This window comes from Adiantum capillus-veneris, chromosome 2 (genome assembly GCF_014529385.1).
Source record: "Adiantum capillus-veneris isolate H3 chromosome 2, ASM1452938v2, whole genome shotgun sequence".
NCBI lineage: Eukaryota > Viridiplantae > Streptophyta > Polypodiopsida > Polypodiales > Pteridaceae > Adiantum > Adiantum capillus-veneris.
Genome location: NC_140932.1, coordinates 35,575,036 through 35,598,175, shown reverse-complemented (window position 1 = coordinate 35,598,175; position 23,140 = coordinate 35,575,036). Strand labels below are relative to the sequence as shown.

Below are 23,140 nucleotides of genomic sequence, written 5' to 3'. Positions count from 1 at the left end.
ATGTATTGACCTCAAGTGTGGTAAACGGCCCGAGCATGTAGCCTCCAATCATGATGTGAATCATTTGTACCTACGTCTAGACTTCAAACGAGCACTTATATATGCTGATATGGTGGACCAAATGTTAAGCATGATAGAGAATCAAGAGAGCCCAACATTAGAATGCAAGTGGAAAGTTTTCAAAGAAGTAATTTTCTCTTGTGCGAAGGAATGCTTTTCGGTGAAACACATGTCTTGCAAAAGGTCTAAGAAGGGGCTACCCAAGAAGAAATGGTTTGACATGGAATGTAGTCAAGCCCGAAAACACTTGCTAAGATTGGATGCAATCAAAGACAAGGAAGTTACTTGGAATGTTCACACACATACAAAGCACTTGTTCAAAAGAAGAGGAGAAGGTGGGAAGTCGAAAAACAACTTCTTTTAGCACAAGAGAAAGCACATGCATGTGGCAAGTTTTGGCAAAATCTAAAAGGCAAGCGCGTTGAGAGCTTTGGTGACTTGACTCTTGAGGATATGTATATGCATTGTAAGAACCTCTATGAGCAACCCAATGTTGATAAGATGGAGTGTTGTAGCTCCCTTCCGTTTATGTCTCCCTTCTTTACCATTGAAGATGTATGCCGCACGCTTGAGAAACTTGCTACTCGCAAGGCAGGTGACCTTCAAGGTGTCAAGGCTCAAATGATTAAATGGACAAGCAAGAAAACACGATATTGGATATGCGATATGTTTAACCTTGCACTTCAGTATGGCATGCCTCATGATTGGAGTGCAAATTGGATCAAACCTTTGCACAAAGGAGGAGATGTAAACAATGTGAACAACTATCGCACTATAATGGTTGGTTCTTTAATGGCAAAGTTATTTGGATGTATCATGGAGATGAAGATAAGTGAATGGGCTGAAAAGAATGGCAAACGTGCACTTGGCCAAGCAGGTTTTCGAAAGCATCATAGCACTATTGATCACCTTGTCACTCTTTGAGTTCTTATGGAAGCGTCTCGATTGAAAGGAAAAAAGTTGTATTGTTGCTTTGTGGATTTCAAGAAAGCTTTTGACATGGTACCGCGAGGAAATCTTTGGAGACGTATGCAAAGCCTTCAAGTGCAGAGAGAATTTATGCATGCAGTCTTTCGCATCTACCAAAAAGTGATATGTCGATTACGTATGGGAGATGGAATTTCAGAATTTTATCAATCACTATTGGTGTCAAACAAGGATGCCCACTTTCCCCAACCCTCTTTGGGCTACTCATTGCTGAATTGGAATGCATGGTTCTTGACTTTATGCAGCAAGAAGGCATAGAAGAGGTTAAGATTGGAAATGCGGTGATCATGCTTTTGCTTTATGCCGATGATGTAGTGCTCTTGGCACATACCTTAGAAGATGCACAAAAGATTATGAGTGTCTTGGAACGCTTTTGCCTACATAGCGGGCTGATCGTGAATGGATCAAAAACCAAGGTTATGCTTGTAAAGACCCTCAATGATGAAAATCCATGCATTGTATATAACAATGAGAAACTTGAAGTGGTAGATCACTTCAAGTACCTTGGCCTTGAGGTTCCATCCAATCATAAATGGAAGGATTGTGCAATGCGTCGCTTGGAAGCCGGAAAGAGGGCCTATTATGCATTTGAGAACATGTGCAATGTAGGAGAGATCAAGTGTTGGGCTCTCAAAAAGTACCTCTTTGACACATTGGTGACACCGGTGCTTCTTTATGGAGTGGAGGTGTGGGGTGGAAGCATCGGGAAGTCTACTTGGAAAGAGTTTGAGAATGTCCAAAAGCGTTTTCTCACCAACTTTCTCCAAGTCAAGACACAAACACCCTACATGCTCTTACTTCTTGAGTCCGGATTGCTTCCCATTGAGGTCTTGGGCATGCAAAGGGTTGTGGAGCACATGCGTAAGACACAACGTAGCCCTTTGCATCGACTTCCTAGAATCGCATATGAAGCAAATCAAATGGTTCAAAAGACATGCAAGAGCAAAATACTAAGTTCGGGGTGGATTCTTGATATCAAGAAACGGTTTGGAAGATGGGATGCATGTCACTTGGTCAAGGATGCGTCGATCGACTCCCAAGTTAATGAGGCCTTCTTACAACGCCAATGTATCACGGCTTGGGAGAAATCCGGAGGTTCTCACTTCAGCCATTACACCACACACGTTGCCCCAAACTACAAATCTCTCTTCTTCTCGGAACGAGGTAACCGAACCCATTCCTACATCCTTGAGCCCATCCCATTGAGTGCGATCCGCACCATTGCCTCCATTCGTCTTAGCTCCCATTCTCTACGCTGCGAGACAGGACGTTGGGGCACTGGCGAGGAGTGTCATCAACTTTGCACCTTATGCCCTCGTCAAGTGCGAGAGAGTGAGTACCACACACTACTTGAGTGCTCAGCTTTTGACCACATTAGGTCCTCTTTTCCCCATATATTCAGCCATGATCTCTCCCTACATACCTTCCTCTCCCAACCACGATGTGGACTCTCTATTGCGACGCTCATTTCAGCCATTTTTGAGCATCGAGAGTCACTTATGAACTCCACTCACACCACGTGACATGTTCATTTGGTCCCATAGGTCATATTTGACCTCCCAGGACGATAATAGAACTATCTATCTCTCTCTCTCTCTCTCTCTCTCTCTCTCTCTCTCTCTCTCGCCCCCCCTCCTCCCCGCAAAGACATCCACAATTGACCATGAAGAGAACAAATGATGAGTGCAAGAAAATTTATGTTGCATTCAAAAGCATGCATACAATGGCCTCAATGGTGAGGTGGAAGGGAGTAAGGAAACGGTGGAAACATCTATGATGGAATGCCATATGGTTATTGGTATAGGGAAAAACCTCCATATCCATGAAAAAATGGAAGGCATGGAATGCCAATTGATGAAGGTGAGAAGAAATTTCCAGCCATGTGGTTCTGAGATGCAAGTGCATACTCCAATTGAACGTCAAGTGGCATGGTGGACGTGGAGTGTATGCGACTCATGGAAGGATGGGCAACAGGAAACATGGGTGGATGGTTGGATAGGCATTATGCTCAAACAGGAACCAAATAGAGCAAACAACTCAAGATTTTCTAATCGTCCACCTCAACTAAATATACATCAATTACACATGAGGCGCATTAGTGATCAAAAGAGCAAAAACACATTGCTAAGAGTGATCAAAGCTATTGTATACAAGGATCAAAAGACTAGAAAGATGCTTACATTGCCGTAAGCATGCTACCAATTGAATAAAACGTCAAAAGTGATCACTAGTATCCAATGCTCAAGTTTCAAAGCATAACTGCTTCTCAATTGCTTGTATAACCATAAACTGATATCAATGCTCACACATAAAGAAAGCAAGAAAATCGCATGCATGCACAAACTTACTACGCAAAACCATGAGCAAAGTCTCTTGAAAATCCACAAGTATCATAAATTGACGATAGCATCAAAGTGCTCTAATATTGCATAAAGAGAGCAAGGCTTCACTGAGTGTACAATTTGGTTTCAATGCGCAAAATGCACCAAATGTTGTATCAAAACACTAACATATACAACAAGATCACGTGTACATTGAGAGCATAATCATAAGGAAAAAAAATTGCATCCAAAATGTCAATGTCAATCATAAATAGCTCATCACAAATGGCTCATATAAAGTAGCGCAATGTGCATAACTTATCACAAATGACTCATATAGAGCAGCACAACTATCGTACATATCGCCCATCGCAACATTTTTGAATGCTGGAATCCACATTTTATATCTTTTGCATGCAAATTCGACCACTTGTAGCACTTTCAAAACACTTGCACAATGCAAGAAACAAAACATCTTTTTTTTTTTGCACATAGTCAATGTGCAAATAGCTTCAAAATAATGTAGAATCTAAAGAAATTACATTCTACAAAGTTGTAGATCTCATTTGGGTGGGGTGCTTTTGTAGAATTCTTAGATCTGCATTCTATTAGGAAATATTTGACTTTCAAAAAAGTGATATTGCATGCACAGAGTTTTAAGACCACATGCACTTGCACACTTGCTCTCTACTGAGCTTCCACAATAGCATACATCTATCTAAATGGAGCTCTCAATATCCCATTTAATTCCTGCAAAGCTCTTAAGCTATGGTGACCTGCCTCCATGCCCAAGCTCTGACAACCAGGGTTATGGTACCACTCGATGCACTTATAGTGCATGCACAGAGAGAGAGAGAGAGAGAGAGAGAGAGAGAGAGAGAGAGAGAGAGAGGGGGGGGGGGGGGGGGGCGGGGGGGGGGAACACACACACAAAAATGGCAGAGCATGCCTTCACTTGTGTAATCTAAAGCAACTAGGCTTCATTGTGTGCTCCTTATTCACTTGTATAGAGATATGAATAATAGAATGGTTAGTGAGGTTAATAATGAGAGGGTGGTTGGACATGTCTAGCTCAACGACAAGGTCCCTTTACCCAACATTAAGATTGATATTGGGTTGGTAAATATGACACTTGTCCATTAGTGGTTTTTGTTTTATTCTTGGAAACTCATGCATAATGTGATTGAGCAGGAAGTAGCCTCCTCTAGCAACTTTTAATTGTGAGGCTAAGTACAAGGTAGCTTTCAGAGCTAAGATTGTGTTTTATATTAGATTCCTTTTGAATATTTAGGTGTTGGGTCACCACCATCTGCGCTAATAAAGTGCATTTTCCATGTGAGATATGGAGCCACATGCTTGCACCAAGCACACTTAGGTGCATTATTATTAGGCTAGGGGGAGACTTGACCTAGCATGTGCCAATAGTACCTTCCTTTGCTACCTTGTTTGACAGGACTCATTGGTGTGTATTCAAAATCCCCCTAGACTATTGCATCAACATCTAGGAAGGTCGTTAGGATACCCACATTTTGAGTTCTTAATCAAGATCCCCATGTTCTACTAAGGCGATCCTTCTATCAATGAAGATAAAGGATTGTCCTTGTTGGAGACCTTTATTATATGTAGTCTTAGACTTTAACTTAGATTTGGCTGACACAACCAACAAACTTAGGAGAAACTTCAACGAATTTAAAGTGGTCTAGAGAGTTGCATAGGAGGCTTTTATCCTTGAGAGGATCGGTGGAAGTAGCAAGTCCGTAGTCCACCACATTTTCTCAAATTAGCATATCAAGCCTTGTGCTGATCAAAACTAGTCCAATCGTGGGTTTCCAAAAGGAATCATTTTGACACCTTCAAACAATAAGAGCAACCCATGCAAGAGGTTGCCTCTACTATAGCGCTAAGCAAACATCTTATCTAAGAAGACACTGAACACCTAATGATACCACTTGTTTACTTCCATTTTTTTAGACCCTAAAATAGTATACATCCAAGGAACTCCTTTATTTCCTCTCCTAGCAATTTTCGTACACTTTCATGTATTGACCTCACGTGTTGTGTTCACATAATTAAAAGTGATTCTAGAAACGAGGAATGGACAATACACCTAGGACTCACACGATTGCCTTTCTATAGCCTAGGATACACACTACACCCCAATCCACTTGCAAACACACAGAAAACCACACAATCTCTCTCACTCCATATACAACTGCTCACAAATATACCATCCCACACTGCCAAACAATCACAATCCCTCCTCTGTTGGCTCAAATTCTCACAAATTCTCTGACACAATGTACCAACCCCCCCCCCCCCCCCCCCCCCCCCCCCCCCCCCCCCACACACACACACACACTCTTACACTTTTTTTGGTAAAGCTTTGGGATAAATTTACAAGTGGGAAACATCAAGGCAAGGAAAACCCATAGAAAGAGTAGATACAGAAGCGTGAACACAGAAGTGTTCATCTGTAAAAGAGGGCTAAAAGCATTCATAGGAAAGTTGATGCATGTCTGAAGTGATATCACCCACTTCCTAGGCAAAATGTAAAGATTGCCTAAGGGAAAGCTTGAAAGACGAAAAGGGATTTGCATCAGCATGAGAGAACATGCAGTTGTTGAGTTGACGCCACAGGGTCCAATAAGCCCAAAATCTGACCCCCTTAAAGAAAATTGTAAATCGCTGTGAGGAATGTGAGAGAATGCCAAATGCCCAAAACCTTTTGTGGAAAACCATTGAGGGGAATCGGAGCTGCATGCTAGCTGCTATACCATAAAGGAATTTGCTAGTAATGCAACAATCCAGAGGAGATGACTAACAGTCTCCTCCGAAGCCGAGCAATGAACACAATGGGAGGAGCAAATATGATCTGCACTGAGAAAAGAACCCACTGAAAGAAAGAACTCCAATCAAGCATTGCCAAAGGAACAATTGCTCCTTCAAAGGCAAATGGCTCTTCCAAAGGATAGAAAGTGCTTTCTCCCACCAAATATCAGACTTTTGCGACCATAGGGCACTACAATAATCAGCAATCCATAAAAGAAGAGCATAAACCTTACTAGCATACATATTTTCAAAGGGCTTGTCCCAGAGACATCAATCAGACATGCGATCCCCATCAAACAAAGGTGGAACATGCAAAAAGTCAATCAACATTTGTTGAATCTCTCTCCAAAACTGACAGTAATGCATATCCAATCCAAAGCAATGAGTAGCAAGGGGAAACTGGAAAGTGTACCCCGCGTCAGTGACCATGTCACCAACTACTCAAAAGCCATGACACGAGAGAAAGTAGGCCTGGCGAGGCAAGTGGTCGACCAAAATAAGAGAGAATATCCGAGTCCAATGAAGAGTCTCTAATCGAAGCGAGTTGCCCTCCTGTTTTTGCTGCCGACATGCCATGGTAAATGCATTGTAACTTTCCTTCCAATCAAAAATTGGGCTTGAGGTGATATGGCATCTAGGAATGTACCCTCCCATCTTGCCAAATACAACCTCCCAAAAAGCTGGCTACCAATGGCCAAAGAAGTAACAACATGCCGACACAATCAGACAAGCATAAGAGCCCACGACCGAGTTTGGTGCACGAGACTCGGCAACATCATAGCTTTTTGGGCAAGAACATGCTGGCGCAAGTCCAAAATATTAAGACCACCATAGCTCTTGGGAGTGCAAAGTTTCTCCATTGACATCAAACGCAAGCCTTTTTTGTGAGCATGAGTATGCCACAAATGAGACAAAATTGATGACATAAGTGAAGTGAGACAATGTTGAGGCCACACACACACACACACACACACACACACAAAATGAAAAAGAGGTCGAGAAAATCATAGAGACATTACTAGAGAGGAAAATTTGGGCTATGGAAAGCTTGATTCCATAGAGTGTATGTGTGCAAGGGTAGGGAAGTTCTCCTTGCTCCCAAGACTCTCTCTTTGTCCTCTCATTTCTCTTCCCATAGCTTGAAAAACTTCAGAACCAAAAAACTTAAATATCTCCTCCATTGCCCAACAAAACAGGTTGAGCATTTATGCTCAACCGTAGCCAAGCTTGTTGAAAAACAGTGTCAAACCTGGAAAAAAACCTACAAAGTAAAAAACACCAAAGACATGTACAAGAGTCTTATTGATAATTATCATCTGAGCCTGTAGCTAGGTGGATTGCCCACCCCCTTATATCACTTCCTGATATCCACCTGGATCAAATGGCCAGCTATTTGTAGCACACTATAAGCACCAAGACTCACCACCCATGTCAAAAGTAACACTCCTACTTTCCACAAGAAACATAGGCCTCCTCCTAGATCAAACAAGTAGCTCTGACTACATCCATACATCTACAAATCATCTTGTGCTACCTCATCCAAGCACCAACCTGTATCTTCAAGCTACCTCCTATCACAGCATTAGCTTGTACATCAATATATGAAAAACCGATACCTGACCCTCCTGCAGGGAAAAGATCTCCATGAAAAAAATCCCCTCAAAAGGGCCTTAAATTTATTACAAATACCCTTCAACAACTAATTCTGCATGCATAAACATAGTATCTAGCAATTGCTTTCCCAAAGGAACCTACATTTGTCAAGAGGCAAGTCTCGCTTAACCCGTATCTTGGCTAAAGCTTTATCAACAAGTACATATGATGCTTCATCCATGTCGACCATTGGGTCATCAAACCCCAAAAACCTCATCATCAATGCATGCATAATAAAAAAGAGTGTGCTTGTGGATTCACCTCATTGGTATAAGCATTTGGTACCCATTGAAGCTTAGAAATATATTGCCGAATGCCATAAAAAGTCATGCATAATATAATTCTTGCCAAAAGACTTTACACAACTCCTTTTTGCACTAAGGCCATTGAGAGCAAGAAATTAAGCCTCTCATCCATAACAAGAGCTTCACATGTTTCCATAGCATCCTAAGAACAAACCATATGTATTTGTGCTTGCTCAACTACTAGCACATCACAAGCACAAGAAGGTTTTCCAACCCCCTAGGGAATGGTCTCATCTTCTCCTTCATCTATAGATGTTGAGCAATAGTGCTTGGCCATTCTCTAGAAATTGCTTGGATGCACATGGCCTACCACCAAATCATCAAATCAATAAGGAAGGGATCCATCACACACCGGCTTGCCTCATACCAAAGAATCATCAGTCTTTGTTTGCCAGTCTGTGGATGTGGATTCATCTCCCAACTACCATCACTGTTTAGCTCCCAAAATCTTGAATGTATGTCCTCCTCATTGTAAGCTGATTTTGCATCTACATATTCATCTTTATGCTGACCTAGGTAGGCTTTTCCTCCCCCTTGGTATTTCACATAATCTTGTTCTCCTTGAAAGTCCATAGTTTTTGCAATCATTCTACAATATACTATGTTGGCATGCATAAAAACCATAGAAACAAGCTCTTCTGCCAGCTTTCCTACTTTCCATCTGCTTCTTCAATAGCCTCTATAAATTGCTTGGATGCCTTGGTGTCATCTACCGCTTGATGGACTTCACAATCCATCAGCATCTTGGAATCCATAGCATTTGCTACCTTCTTCACATGCATACCCTCTTTGATCAAGCCTTCATCTTCATTGATGAAATCATCTGCTTTGGAATGGATACATAGAAATCAAGAGATAGCATCTGCTACCTTCTGCATGCCCCTTGTGATAAAGCCTTCATCTTCATTGATGAAATCATCTGCTTCTAGATGGATACATAGAAATCAAGGGGCACCAATGACATAGAATAAGGAATACTGCTTACCCATGTCAACTTTTCAAGTTTAGCATGTTGGCAATCTAGAATCATTTCCTTGTTGCACCGCTTTGCAGAGGCAACATCGAAACAATGGCATAATCCTCATGCTTAAGCAAGACCATATCTAGTTTTTTCTTAACCTTTTTTCTCTTTACTTTGTCTAGGTAAACGACATCCACATAACTCTCTACACAACCAAACTCCACCTTTTCTTTGATCTTTGGATGTAGCAAACAAGCTAGAAATCCCTCCATCGTGAAGAAATCGTTGCTTTGTGATTGCATAGAAGCTTCCAAGTACCACCAAAGATCTTCAAATTGCTTTAGCAATGTTGCAAAAGCACTACTTAAATCTTGTTTCAAGACGTTTAGCTTCACGTCCAATTCTGGCAGGAGAATGTTTTCTTGAAATCTTGGATGAATCTTACGTGTACCATCTTCAAGTTGCTTTGGAAATATTGCAAAAATCACCACTTAAATCTTGTTTCAAGACCTTTAGCTTCACATCCAATTCTTTGAGAGAATCCTTTTCTCAAAATCTTGGATGAATCTCACCTGTACCATCTTCCATGATTGACGACCTATAATCTTCAAGTCGTGGAACCAACTCTTGGCCTTCCCTCACGTCACAAGCGGCACAACCTTCAATTTGGCTTTATTGATCACCATTCGCACTGACATCAGGCATAACTTTACGTCCAAAATCCATTCTTCAACGTCTTCGTCTCCTATGAACACGAGACGGTAATCCAACATCATCTTCGACCACGAACACATTACCAAAGATCAATTATATGCTCCTCAATGGGGCATCAAAATTTGCAATGAGGGAATGGAGAACATACCTAAAACACACACAAATACCTCTATATAGCCCAAGATACACATTACACCCAATCCACTTGCACATGTAGAACCACACAATTTCTCTTACCCCACACACAACCACTCATAGATATACCATCCCACATCATCAAACAACTACAATCCGTGCTATGTTGGCTCAAACTCTCTCTCCTTTGCACACACTGCACCAACACAAGGGAAGACACACACGCAGCCACGAACTCGCACAAAACTAAGAAAAAGATTGAGCAAACCATTTAATTGGTCAAGTACACACATGCACACAATGGAGATGGAGGTTGAAAATTGCTTCTTGTTCACTGCTCAAAATAATGGTAAGGTCTCCAAAACATAAGTGGGAAATACAACATAATAAGAGCCTATGTGCAACGTTCAATGTGAAGCCATTAGGGAGTGAGCTTATAAACGAAGTAGTCATCACTCACAATAGGTAGACCAAGTTGGAGAAGTCGATTTGCCGTACGATCATGTGTGCCTCTCATGTTTGCTACCTCGTGTTAGTGACAAACATGGGCAACAAGTCATCCACATGTACATTGTGTTGAGCTTGATATTTCAACAATACAAATTAATTGTTGGTGAATTTCAAAACGAATGTCCGAAATTTGGATAAGCAACAACTTCCATTTCCTTATTACTAGAACTAACTTCACCATTTGGTAGACCACTCCACCATATACTTATTACTCTCTTTCACAAACCCATCCCTCAAAATTTTTCTCACACAATTAGCTCAATTTACACACTCCAATCTCCCAAACACAACATCATCTACGATGATTAAATTCTTTTAACATGCCATTGTGATTCTTTACCTTTTTTTATCATCATGTAAATATGTATTTCTAGTAGTAACCATGCCACCAACACTTCTAATCTTACTTGCAAGCACACATACAAGCACGACAAGTCACTTACATGCATCCTAATCTTATACAGTTGGTTATTCTAAAATCAAAGTTTGTCAAATTTTAAGTTGTTGGCTTTCTCTATTTTTCCTCTTGGTTTCTACCCTCAACTAGGCCCCCTCTACATGTAGCCATGGCAAGACAACTCTCTATTTGCACAACGTTTGCACATTGCCATGTTTGAAAGATTGTTGATGATTGATTGTCAATAATCACTTGTGCCAGAAGCTTATTGTTTTCATTCTTTCAACTATTGCAAGCAGAGTTGTAGTCTCCAAGATACAAGTGGTTCTCTGCTATGTTATTTCAATTGCAACTTTGGTGGCACGAGATTTAAATTGTGGTATAAGTTTAAATAGTGGGTTGCTATGTTGCCCTGTCAATGAAAACTTGTCTTGACATCCCACAAACACTCTGCATTGCAACTATCTTTCCACATGTATCACTCTCCCAAAGTTGACGATCTCCTTCATCACCTTCATGGGGCAGTAGCAATAAAAATAAAACCTTCTCCAAAGCCATAGGTATATGTCTATCTCAATTTTAAACCATGAGTCATTGTCTTTGGACACCTCGACCTTCTTAGCTTATTAAGATAAAGCAAATCATTTTTCTGCTAGTGCTGTTGATTTCCTTAGACTATCCAGAATCCTTTTTTTTGCTATTGCTGTTAATTTCCTTAGACTATCCATGTAGTGGATACATATCAATCCACTTAGCGGATACAAAATAAACAATGATTAATGACAAATCAACATGCCAACCCAACTGCAAATCAGCGTCCATCAACATAGAGGTGTGCCAGAGCAAGGGGGTGAAGAATTCCAACAGAGGACTGCAGTCACAGATGGTCGTCGAAATGCTGCCACATGTTTGCATATAGGTGCACCTACATCACGATGTAGGTGTCCTACCATTTGGATGCATCAAATTAAGGCTTTTGATGACAATAGAGTGCAATGCAGAGCTCTAACTACCAAATCCGTATTGGTACAACTTCAAATCAGTTTAAAGGAGGAAGAGTTGAAAGAGAGATTTTCAGTAAATTTTAGGCTCTTGACGCTTCACACTCTTGTAACTAACTTGAAACTCCATCGAAGACATTCAATATGTATCGGACTTTGCCAAACGCAGGCCATGTAGACTGCACAAAATCAGAGAGAGAAGACATGTGATGAACTCATGGTGATCTCAACTTAGACCATGTCTGCGTGCATACAATAACCAATGTACCCCAGCGTTCAAGAACTTGCCTGTGTCCACAATGCAAGGAGCAGCAAGACAACAGCACTTTGAACCGAATCTGAAAGTAAGCTACAAGCTAGTAGAAATCATCACAATTCAACATGGTTCCAAAATGCCTTGCTGTCATGAATGTTTCCGCCCCATATGAATGCTTACATCTTTTACTTGCATGTCGTAGACCCACTAATCAGGACAGCCCCTTCAGGAGGTGGGTTACCCTCAGCATCCACCCACAGGCATGGGTACAATTTTGCCATGCATAATGCATATCATCGAATGTACTCAGATATCTAGAGTCAATGCCATTAATCAAAAACATGTGACAGGAATATTTGTACGACACTTTTTCGCTTCACAAGTGACCAGATGACTACTGTAAGACCCTACGGTATGCTGTGCAAGGGAAACCCTCACCTCTCCAACAAAGGCAAGCGCTGAACTATCTTCTGGTAATTAAATTCTTTTACAGTTGGAGCAGTTTCAATTGCAACCAGCTACTAGATGGGCACATCAAATAGGGAAAGCTCCAAGAAGAACTTGCACAATGTACATTGGGTAACTAGGTTATAACAAGAACTGTGACAGTACTCCATGAAAAAATTTGTCATGTATAAACAATCACTTTTTTAAGGGCTTGAATGTGTTGGCTGCATTATGACCATAGCACAAAGTGGAAAAACAATTCACCGAGATCTGAAAGGCCTATCTGGAGGTGGTTACCGGGATGGATGAATAGCAATCCAGACAGAAGGCCCGGTCATATCGCTCGTTGAAACTGGTGACACAGCCGTACACGTGTTAGTCCAACTCTTAACTTTAATCTAATCTAAACAATCTGGTCTGTGGTCTGCAGAGCTTACTCCAATATAGAACACACAGAACAAAATTCCTCTTCGCATTGAACACATTGTCGACGACACCTAGTGCATGTAATCCTCCTGCACTTCAAGAATATGCACACTTAACAGCTGTTCTGAACACATTAAAAAACAAACATTTTTTGTGTTTATCATGGCAAGCAGACTATAATTGCATGTCGTGTAGTCAAAACTCCGCAAAACAGATTGGCAAACTACTAGAAAACCAGCAAAGTTTGGAAACTGAAGGAAACTTTGGTACATATACCTCCTGCACAGGTCGACCCTGAAACATGTTTCAGTTTTGCTTCAAACACAATGCAGTTACAACGGCTGAAAGCTTTAGCCCATGCCCTACGGAGCTATGAAGCTAGCAGGAACAGAAATTCCAAGCTCCGGAAGCCCTAGAGCCCTTTCAAACATTCAAAAGCCGCTACAGAATTTCTGCAAAGATTCTGACATGTTTTCCCAGATCGAAAACTGACGTCAAAAAAGGCACTCTTAGTGACAGGAAGCACTCAGAAGTGGGTGAATGTGACGTAGCGGTGGGGATGTGGGTAAAAGACCCCCAACTGGCCGCTAGAGTCATTGCCTAGCATTCTCTCTCCAAGGGGGCACATGGAAACTTTGGCTACAGGAAATTTTGCATAGCCTAGAATTCAGGAAGTTACCGCGAGGGCCTCTTCACTTACAGGATTGTTAATTGAGAGAGAGAGAGAGAGAGAGAGAGAGAGAGAGAGAGATGAAATGAGATGTTATATTAACGTCTTCAAAAGGCCAAAGTGACCTATGAGACCAGAAAGTTACAATGTGGTGGATCTGATACAAAGTCAGAGTAACAAGATGACAAAATGAAATACTATGGAATCATGAATTGCTAGGTGTGAACTAAGCAGCTAAACAGCTAGCCGGGATAGCTAGATCACACGAGATCCAGCATCGGTCACTGGTGGATCTCATCAATCTCCTCCATGGTCAGTAGTCTGACCGGGCGTCGTGCATGTCGAGCCAAAGTGATCCGAATCCTCTAATGCAGCCTCCGTCGATGCTGTGTAGTCCTCCGCAGTCGTGGGCGTCTGGATTTCCCCAGCTCAGTCGCTCGGTCGATCAGTGTGCCTCTGGTGTGAGGCGACGAGCTCTGCCGTGGTGGTAACTCCTCCGGGTGTCCAGTGGCAGTTCTAAAGAAGTCTGTGATCCGTCTCTGAGACTAGCTGGCCTCTCCTCTCATTAGGCTCTCTCTGTGTCTGCGCAACTCGAGCAAAAACAAACCCAGGCATCTCTGATCCTTATACCGTATGACTCTAGAGAATGGTCCAAAGCCCTCTCTGAACAAGCAATGGAAGCGGCCTCGTATCTCGTAGTAGACGGGGCAGTGGCATGTGTAGTGCAACTCTGTCTCAGCATCGATGTCACACAGGGGGCATGTCCTAGCCTCTGCTGGTACTCCGCTGTATCTCCCAGTCTCAATCCGCAGCTGGTGTGAGGATGTGCGTATCTGGCCAATAGCACATCATATCCCATGAGACAAGTGGGTGTCCATGTATCTCGGCCTCGTCACAAAACCATCCTCCGTAAGCTGGAGGAGATGCTCTCTGTAGAAAGCCATCTTCATGCCCAGCTCCTGTGCCGGCTGTATCCATGTCCTCTTGGTGTCTAGCTGAGTCAAGTCCTGGCGAATGAGCCTGGTGATCTCGGACTGTGTAAGAGTCAGAGAGGGCACATCCAGAGAGTACTGGAAGGGAGGCAATCTGTCTATGCTGAACCCATGCACTTGAAACCATGATGCCATCTCCCCATACCAGCATGCTGTGTCTCCCTGCATGGCTAATTGTCGAGAGGACTCAAGTGCAAGGCGTGCATATCTGTCTCTAGGAAGTTCCCACATGCGGTGTATGAAGGAGACAGATCTGGTGAGCGCCTCAACCACTAGTGGGGGGGCAGCTAGCTCTGCTCGTACAATAGCACGTGGTACTGAAGCCTTGGCTCTAATAATGAGCCGCGAGATCATAGAGACCAGAGGCTTCTCCATGTTCCCCCAGCCATCACTGCGGCCTGTCCTCCCGTGATGATCCAATGAAGGTCCCCAAATCTCAGCTCCATAAAGCAATGCAGAAGCCACCAAAGTGTCAAAGAGCCAGAGCTTCGTCCAAAGCTCTTGAAACTGAACCTGTGAACATATCCTTTCCAATCTACCCAATGTTGCATGGGCTCTGGTCAATCTAGTCTCTGCTGCCCTCCTCAATGAAAATGTTGGCCCACTAAAAACCACTCCAAGGTAAGTGTAAGCATCTGTATACTCCACCTTCTCTTGGCCGTATGTGAATGCTGGCGCTGACCTGATCCACTATGGGGTGGTATTAAATACCATGACCTTGGTTTTACCAAGGTTGATGGACAAACCACTTTCCTGGGCAAACCGATGCAGAGCATCCAAGTGACGTTGTATCCCCTCCGGAGAGTCGGAGATCAACACAATATCATCAACATATAACAATAGTGGAATCCATGTCCCTGCCAGCTGTGCACCTCTATCACCATCTCTCTCAATGTAGTCAAAAACCTCATCCACATACATACCAAATATAGTAGGAGAGAGCGGGCAGCCTTGCTTCACCCCAATAGTGGAGTAAACCGGTGTGGATAGACCCTCTGGGGTGCGTACATGCCCTACTACTGACCTGTATAATGCCATGACCCCCCAGATGAGCTTTGTGGGTACTCCCATCTGCTGTAATCTGCGCATCAATCTATCTCTGGGAACTGTGACAAATGCTTTGCAAAAAACCACAAAGCTACAATAGATCCGTCTCCCACGCGATCTGCCCTCCTTAATGATGGTTCTGAGTGTCAAGATATGGTCAAGTGTAGAAAAACCCCTCCTGAAACCTGCTTGCCCGGCTGCGCGTATCCCGTCCCTCTTTGCCCATCTACTCAACTGCTGCTCAAGAATAGATGCGTACAACCGTGCCAATGTGTGTCCAATCATGATAGTGCGATAATTCCTTTAGGTTCCATAGGGTCCCCCGACTTGAAGATAGGTACAATAGTAGATAGGCTCCAAGTATCAGGCAAGCCCTCACACATGGCACGGTTAAACATAACTGCTAGAAGCTCTGCTAGTAAATCTCTGGCATGCGTGAAATGCTCAGCCACTAAGCCATCATGATCATATGCTCTCCCAGTCCTCATCCTGTCAATGGCCTTCCTCACCATCTCAGCGGTGAAAAAAGCACATGTGTGTGGGCATGGATCGGGGGGGCTGCTGAGGAACTGTGTACAGAGATGATGCATACTGGCCCCAGGCCTTTGTAGAAGTGATGGCAGGGGGGGGGGAGTGCTCATGAAAGAGCAGTCATGCCTCACGCGAGTCCTGACTCAAGAATAGCTGGTATAGATCCTGCTCTAGGCGAGCCACTAAAGACCCTAGCCAACCTGTAGATCCTGGCCAAGGGGCCTAAACCCTAGAAGAAGAACAAGAAGTCCTCACCAACTTATGGAACCCCGGCTGATGGGGGATAAAGTAAACCAAGCACACAAACACACACTTCCAACAATGCGTAATAAGTGATGACATGGCTTGTTGTACGAACGCCCACGATTTGCGTTGACATGCTGGCGTGGCAACTATATGAAAATCCATAAATTACGCTGACAATTGATGATGTGCTGCTGCTATATGGACAGCCCCTGAGGGAGCTAGCTTTTGGGGATCAGATGCTTTTAGAACCTATTGCTTTTCATATAACTGCTTTTGAATGGCCAAGGACCTTTGAATATGTACTATGACTCACTCTCTCGCATGCTACCCACGGAAGATAGAGAGCAAAGTCGCACGTGTTGAACCTTGTCGAAGCAATATAAAGAAATACCGAAAGGGGCGCCACAGTTTGGGGCCAATGCACTCTTGGTGGGGGGGACTATGGGACTCCGTGTCTCATGTGAAGGCTTTCTTTCGATTCAATTGTTTTGAAGTGCCTAAAAGTCTATTGAGTTTGTACTTTCAAGTTGGCAGGTGGTTCTCGTCCCATTACATTGGGCTTGCTGCCTCTCTGCCCACCCCATGCTTGTGGTCACTATCTAGTTGTCCTTGCCTTTACTTGTTCATGATTCGCAAGTGCTGCCCTCCCCCCTCCCCTTCTTTTTTCCATTGTCTGTGCTGTGTGTTGTGCTTCTTCTTGACTGCATATGTAGGTGTGTATTTTGCCTGAGTCCATGAGTATGTGTTGTGTCTGTTTGTGTTGTGTGTGCTTGCCTATGGAATATCTGTTTTGTGTGTGGTATGCACTATGCATATGTTGGGTGTGTTTGTGAAATGCCTTCTTAAGTTCTTTTGTCTTTTGTCTGTGTGCTTGTGTGAATGTTGAGTTGAGGGCATGTGTCAGTGTGTGAGAGTTGGATTGCTTGAGGGTCCCCTCCCCAACCCCCTCACTATCCCTCCTCTCGTCCTTTTAGTTTTTGTTACCTCCTCCTGTTTGCATGTGGTTTGTTTGGAAGCCTGTTTTTGTGTGCGGGGGATCCTCTTTCCCCTCTGCTGAGTACTCCTCGAAGCTTCTTCTCCAGTTGAGTCTTCAATTCTCTCTGCTACCTTCTTCGTTGAATTGCCCTCAACTTCTGCATTTTTCAACAACCACCTTTAGAGTTCAAGAATTCCTCCTTGGTTGTTCCTGTTTTGCACTTTCGGTGCCTTCTAGTAGTAGGGAGACCCAATTTTGGAAAAACACACTTAGACTCTCTCTCTCTCTCTCTCTCTCTCTCTCTCTCTCTCTCTCTCTCTGCCTCAGCCCACGCAGCCCCACCCCTCACGCTCTCTCTGCACACCCGCCGGCTGGTCAGAGGCTGGAAACAGGGTACGCAGGAGGCAGCAGAGACATTTGAGGGCGAAAGGAAGCATACACAGGAGCACCGCGGGCACTGCATGAGAATGCGCAGGCTGCAGAGGCTTATGCGCAGGGCTGCTCACTACTGAAAACCAGTAGCGCGCAGAGGAACGATTGCAGGGCTGAGGGCGTTGGCGACGAGGCGGAGGCTGCAGAGCAGAGCACGACAGGGCCTCTCTCAGCGCTGCCCTGAGACCTGCACGCACTGCCCTGCGTACTCCTGCTGAGGCCTACGCGAGAGTCCCGCGCTGTTCTACGCGTAGCACGTCCGACAGACCTACGCACGCCCCAGTTGTTCTACGCGTAGAAAGTCAATATCTCCTACACAATTTTATTTTAAGCCTTAAGGAAATTTTAAGATAAAAGAGATTTTAAGCCTTAAAGTTTAAAGGCCTTTAAGCTTTGAAATAAACTTTTAAAGTTTAAAGGTTTTTAAGCTTTTAAAATAAACTTTTAAGTTTGCCTTACTCTCAGTCCCTCACCCTAGTACCCTACCCCACATTTGTGGCTCGGGTCGATGGATCCGCCTACCGAAGGGGAAGGCCCGGGTGTAGATAGCTACACCACACCAAAAAAAACGACGGCTACTTTCAAACGGAGAAACAGAGATACTGTACTATCACCAGGATCCTTACGAGTCGGGAAAACCTCCAGGATACATGATGAGCTACTAATGGAGAAGGTCCAGGTGATGCTCAAATCAGAGCTAAACTATATGAGGGATGACATCAGGAAGGAAATGCACGCGACGCTGAGAGCTACAGGAACTCCATGTATGGAGACATGATGAGAGAACTAAGGAGAGAGATCCGGGGGATACAGAATGAGGAAATTCAAACCGTGAAAACGGAATTACGAAACCTAATCAAGGCCGAAGTAAATGTAACAGAATGCGTTATGCAAAAGAAACTCGATGAGGCAGTAGCAAGTTTTGAAGCATGGAAAACAAATATGGAAAAGCACATGGGGGGAAAAGATGCACTAATCGAGGAGCTAAAAGGAGAACTTGCGGCTTGCAAATCTGCAACTAAGGAGAAGGGAGACGACCAACCTTCGGTGCTAAAGGAGCTTGAGAACATGAAGGATCAGATGAAAGCTCTACGGGAAGGAGATGAACAGAAATCGAAAACGGCATCTTCATGGGCGGAACGTCTTGTTAAGACACAAGAAAAGGTTGATGAAGCAGAGAAATGGATTGAGGATGCGAAGAAAGGGAAGGCCCAGATGCCTGAGACCACACCTACCTCCACCATTATTAATATGACCATTGAGGAAGAGCAGAAAAGGAAGAATCGGGCTCTGTATGTGCGGGTCACAGGAGTCAAAGACAAAGAGAATGTAGATGAAGAAGTGAGGGAACTGCTACAACGCATGGGCATCACAGAGCCTACTCACACAAGTGCATGGAGAGTGGGCAAGAAAGGAATCGACGAGAAGGGAAACGTAAAGGATAGGGCACTTGTTCTCCGCTTCCCGAATATAGAAATAAGGAAAGAATTTCTAAAGAAGAGGCCAACTCTTAAGAAAACCGGTATTTTCCTGGGAGATGACCTTACATTGGCAAAAGTGGCACACATGCAAGAGTTGATGCCAGAGATCAGGGCAGCAAGAGAAAAGGGGAAAATTGCCTTTTATAGAGGAGGGAAAGTAGTGGTTCTGGAAAAGCGCTCATCATGACAGTGCGAGACCTATGGGGCGACGCTCCGGATAGCGGCGTGGAATTGTAATGGATCATATAGGCTAGATGTAGGTGCCTTTGAAGACAGCTTTAGGGACAGAGACATAGTTTTCTACTCAGAGACACACCAGATACCGGGACAACTTATGCCACACGTGAAGGGGTATTTATGGGAAACAGCTGGTCGACCAGACAAGAGATCTCTACAAGGTAGCCGGGGTTCAGGAGGAGTAGCAGTCTTATTTAAAGAGGAGCTGAGACCACTACTACAGATTATCAGGAAAGATGAACAAGCAAGGTATATGTGGGTGAGAATGAGAGCCGAGACAGGTAGATTTCTATATATCGCTATATGCTACTTCCCTCCAAGTACATCAGTCTACTCCTCACCTTAAGGACAGTCCCCTTTCTCCATATTGAATAATGACATATGGGAGTTCTCTAGAGATGGAGACATCGTTCTCTTAGGAGACTTTAATGCCAGAACGGCCAACTCTCAGGCAGTATTCTATGATACTTCTGAGGAAATGCTCAGAGAAGTGGATTTATCACAAGAGGGGCTTACTAGAAATTCACAGGATAAAGAACACACTGAATATGGGAGACATCTCATGGAGATGGCAACTACACATGGCTTGGCCATACTTAATGGTCTAGAGAATTTCCCTTTATCTGGGGGATTCACATGCTTCCCGCACAAGCATGGGGCCAGTACAGTGGATTATGTCATGACTTCACCAAGCTTTATTTCTAGTATCCAAGACTTTAAGGTGGGACCCAGACCGGTTGGGATTGCAGTGGATCATGCTCTCTTGACCTTATCAATCTCCTTCCAATACAATGCCTCTCAAGTACAAAGGAAGAAGACACACACAAGATATACTTTCACGCCAGAGACTAATGCAGTCTATGTGGAACAAATCTATAATAGGATGTGGGCAGCCGAGCCAGTATATACTGTAGAGGAGATTACTTCTCAGCTAACAGAGATACTACATGGAGCAGCACAAGAGGCATACCCACATACTCAACCTGATCAGAAGAGAGGATCTGGGAACATGCCTCAAAACAGTTGGTACGACGAGGAATGCAGAGAGACGAGAACCCACGTCCAGAAAGAGCTTACACTTGGGATCATCACATATAAGCAGTCTCGGATTGCTCTTCGGCGTATAGTACGTCGCAAGAGAAGGGCATTTTTAGCCAAACTGGAGAAGGATTTATATCAGCTCTTCTTGAGTCAGGACTCACATGAGGCCTGGCGTTTATTTCACGAGCACTCATCACCTCCGACAATTACTTCTCCTGAGATTTGGGGTCAATATGTAACATCATTATATACGGTATCTGGACAACCTCCATTACCAGATCCGCTAGAGCCATGCCCTGCTACTAGTACTTTCTTTACTGCGGAAATGGTGGAAAAAGCCATTGATAAGATGAAGACAAGAAGAGCATATGATCATGAGGGTTTAGTAGCAGAACATCTGATCCATGCAAGGGATCTACTTTCAGAAGTCCTTGCTCGTCTGTTTAATCGGGTCATGTGTGAAGGATTACCTGAATCTTGGAAATTATAAGTCAGGGGATCCTATGATACCCGGGAACTACCGTACCATTATGTGGGTCACACATTGACCCGACTGTACGCATCCATTCTGGAACAAAAATTGAGTAGATGGGTAGAGAATGAGGGCATAAGGGCAACAGGACAAGCTGGATTCAGGAGGGGTTATTCCACTTTAGATCACATTCTTACGCTCAGAGACATTATTGAGGAAGGAAGAGCAAGCGGGAGAAGGATGTATTGTTGCTTTGTGGATTTTCGGAAAGCTTTTGATACAGTACCAAGGGCCAGATTGCTGCGCAGAATGCAAGAGTTAGGGGTCCCCAAAGAGATTATCTGGGGGATCATGGCCTTATACGGGTCAGTAACTGGTTATGTACGTACTCCAGAAGGGGATTCCGACATTGTTCATTCCACCGTTGAAGTAAAGCAGGGATGCCCACTGTCCCCTACTTTATTAGGTATGTATATAGATGAGGTATCTGATTACATTGATAGAGAGGGTGACAGAGGTGCTCAACTTGCAGGGTCATGGATCCCTTTGTTGTTGTATGCAGATGATATTGTATTGATAGCAGAATCACCAGATGGAATGCAGAGGCAGTTAGATGCATTACATAAATTCGCGGAGGACAGCGGACTGTCGGTAAATTTGGGTAAAACAAAAGTTATGGTGTTTAACACCACACTGCAGTGGGTTAGGAGATCGGCACCTACATTTGCATATGGCCAGGATACAGTAGAGTACACAGATGCATACACATACCTTGGTGTGGTATTTCCAGGATCGAAGTTTACTCTTAAGAAAGCAGCGGATGCTAGATTGTCCAGAGCCTCTGCGGCCTTGGGAGGGTTGGAGAGGATGTATTCACAAGTGCAGTTTCAGGAACCACGAACAAAACTTTGGCTCTTTGATACTGTGGTGGCTTCGGCTATGCTTTATGGGTGTCCAGATTTGGGGACCATCTGTGGATCAGGATAATTGGAAGTCAATGGAGAGACCTTTGGAATCTATGATTTCCCGAATGATTAGAGCCAAGGCCTCCGTACCACACGCGATTACCCGAGCGGAACTAGCTGCCCCTCCAATAGAAATTGAAGCTCTTACCAGATCAGTGTCCTTTATACATGGTTTATGGGATACAAATAATTGCCGATATACTAGATTGGCCCTCGAATCCTCTCGACAGTTAGCAATGAAAGGAGATCCATCATGCTGGTATGCGCAACTGTCCTCGTGGTTTCAGAGACACGGGTTCAGTATGGAAAGATTACCCCCCTTCCAATACTCTCTTGAGGCTCCATCACTGGCAATCACACGAACGGAGATTAATAAAATCATCCGCCAGGATCTTATACAGTTGGACACTAAGAGGACATGGGTAGACCCTACACAAGAATTGGGCACGAAGATGGCCGACTACAAAGAAAACTTCCTACAGCTATCTGAAGATGGCTTTGTGATTCGCCCGAGCTACATGGATACCCACTTGTCTCATGGTTTGAGATGTGCTATTGGTCAGATTCGTACATCCTCACACCAGTTGGAAATTGAATTTGGCAAATTTAGGGGAATCCCACTTGAGAGCAGAATTTGCAAGTTATGCGGAATGGAGCCGGAGACAGAATTACACTACATATGCCACTGCACCGTATACTATGAGATACGTGGGCGTTTCCATTGCCTATTTAAAGAAGGCTTTGGACCTCTAGATAGAGTCATGCAATACCAAGATCAAAGGTGCTTAGGCCTGTACCTACTGGAACTACATCGGCACAGGGATAATCTAATGAGAAGACAAAGAGCACTACAGCCTCAGAGGCAGATCACAGATTTCTTCGGATCGAGAGAAGCAGGAATGGAAGGAGAAGCCAGAGGCCAGAAGCGAGCACAAAGGAGTACCCACATTCATACCAAAGGCACCCTCATTGATAGGGCAATTGAGCTTAGGAAATCGAGACGACCACGACCGAGATGCAGAAGCACACTTCACCGGAGGAGACTACA

General features: G+C 43.8%; 1 protein-coding gene across 1 annotated transcript in view; it reads right to left on the bottom strand.

The window, feature by feature from the left end:
- Positions 1-11,593: 11,593 nt before the first annotated feature.
- The window catches only part of LOC147462623 (uncharacterized), a 31,580-nt gene continuing 20,033 nt past the window's right edge, over positions 11,594-23,140 (bottom strand). The window contains exons 3-6 of the mRNA XM_086526831.1: positions 13,014-13,091; positions 12,874-12,928; positions 12,162-12,211; positions 11,594-12,052 (exon numbers count right to left, since the gene is read on the bottom strand). Of these exons, the coding sequence (XP_086382957.1) occupies positions 12,013-12,052; positions 12,162-12,211; positions 12,874-12,928; positions 13,014-13,091 (223 nt within the window). The 3' untranslated portion in view covers positions 11,594-12,012. The remainder of the gene's footprint in view (positions 12,053-12,161; positions 12,212-12,873; positions 12,929-13,013; positions 13,092-23,140) is intronic.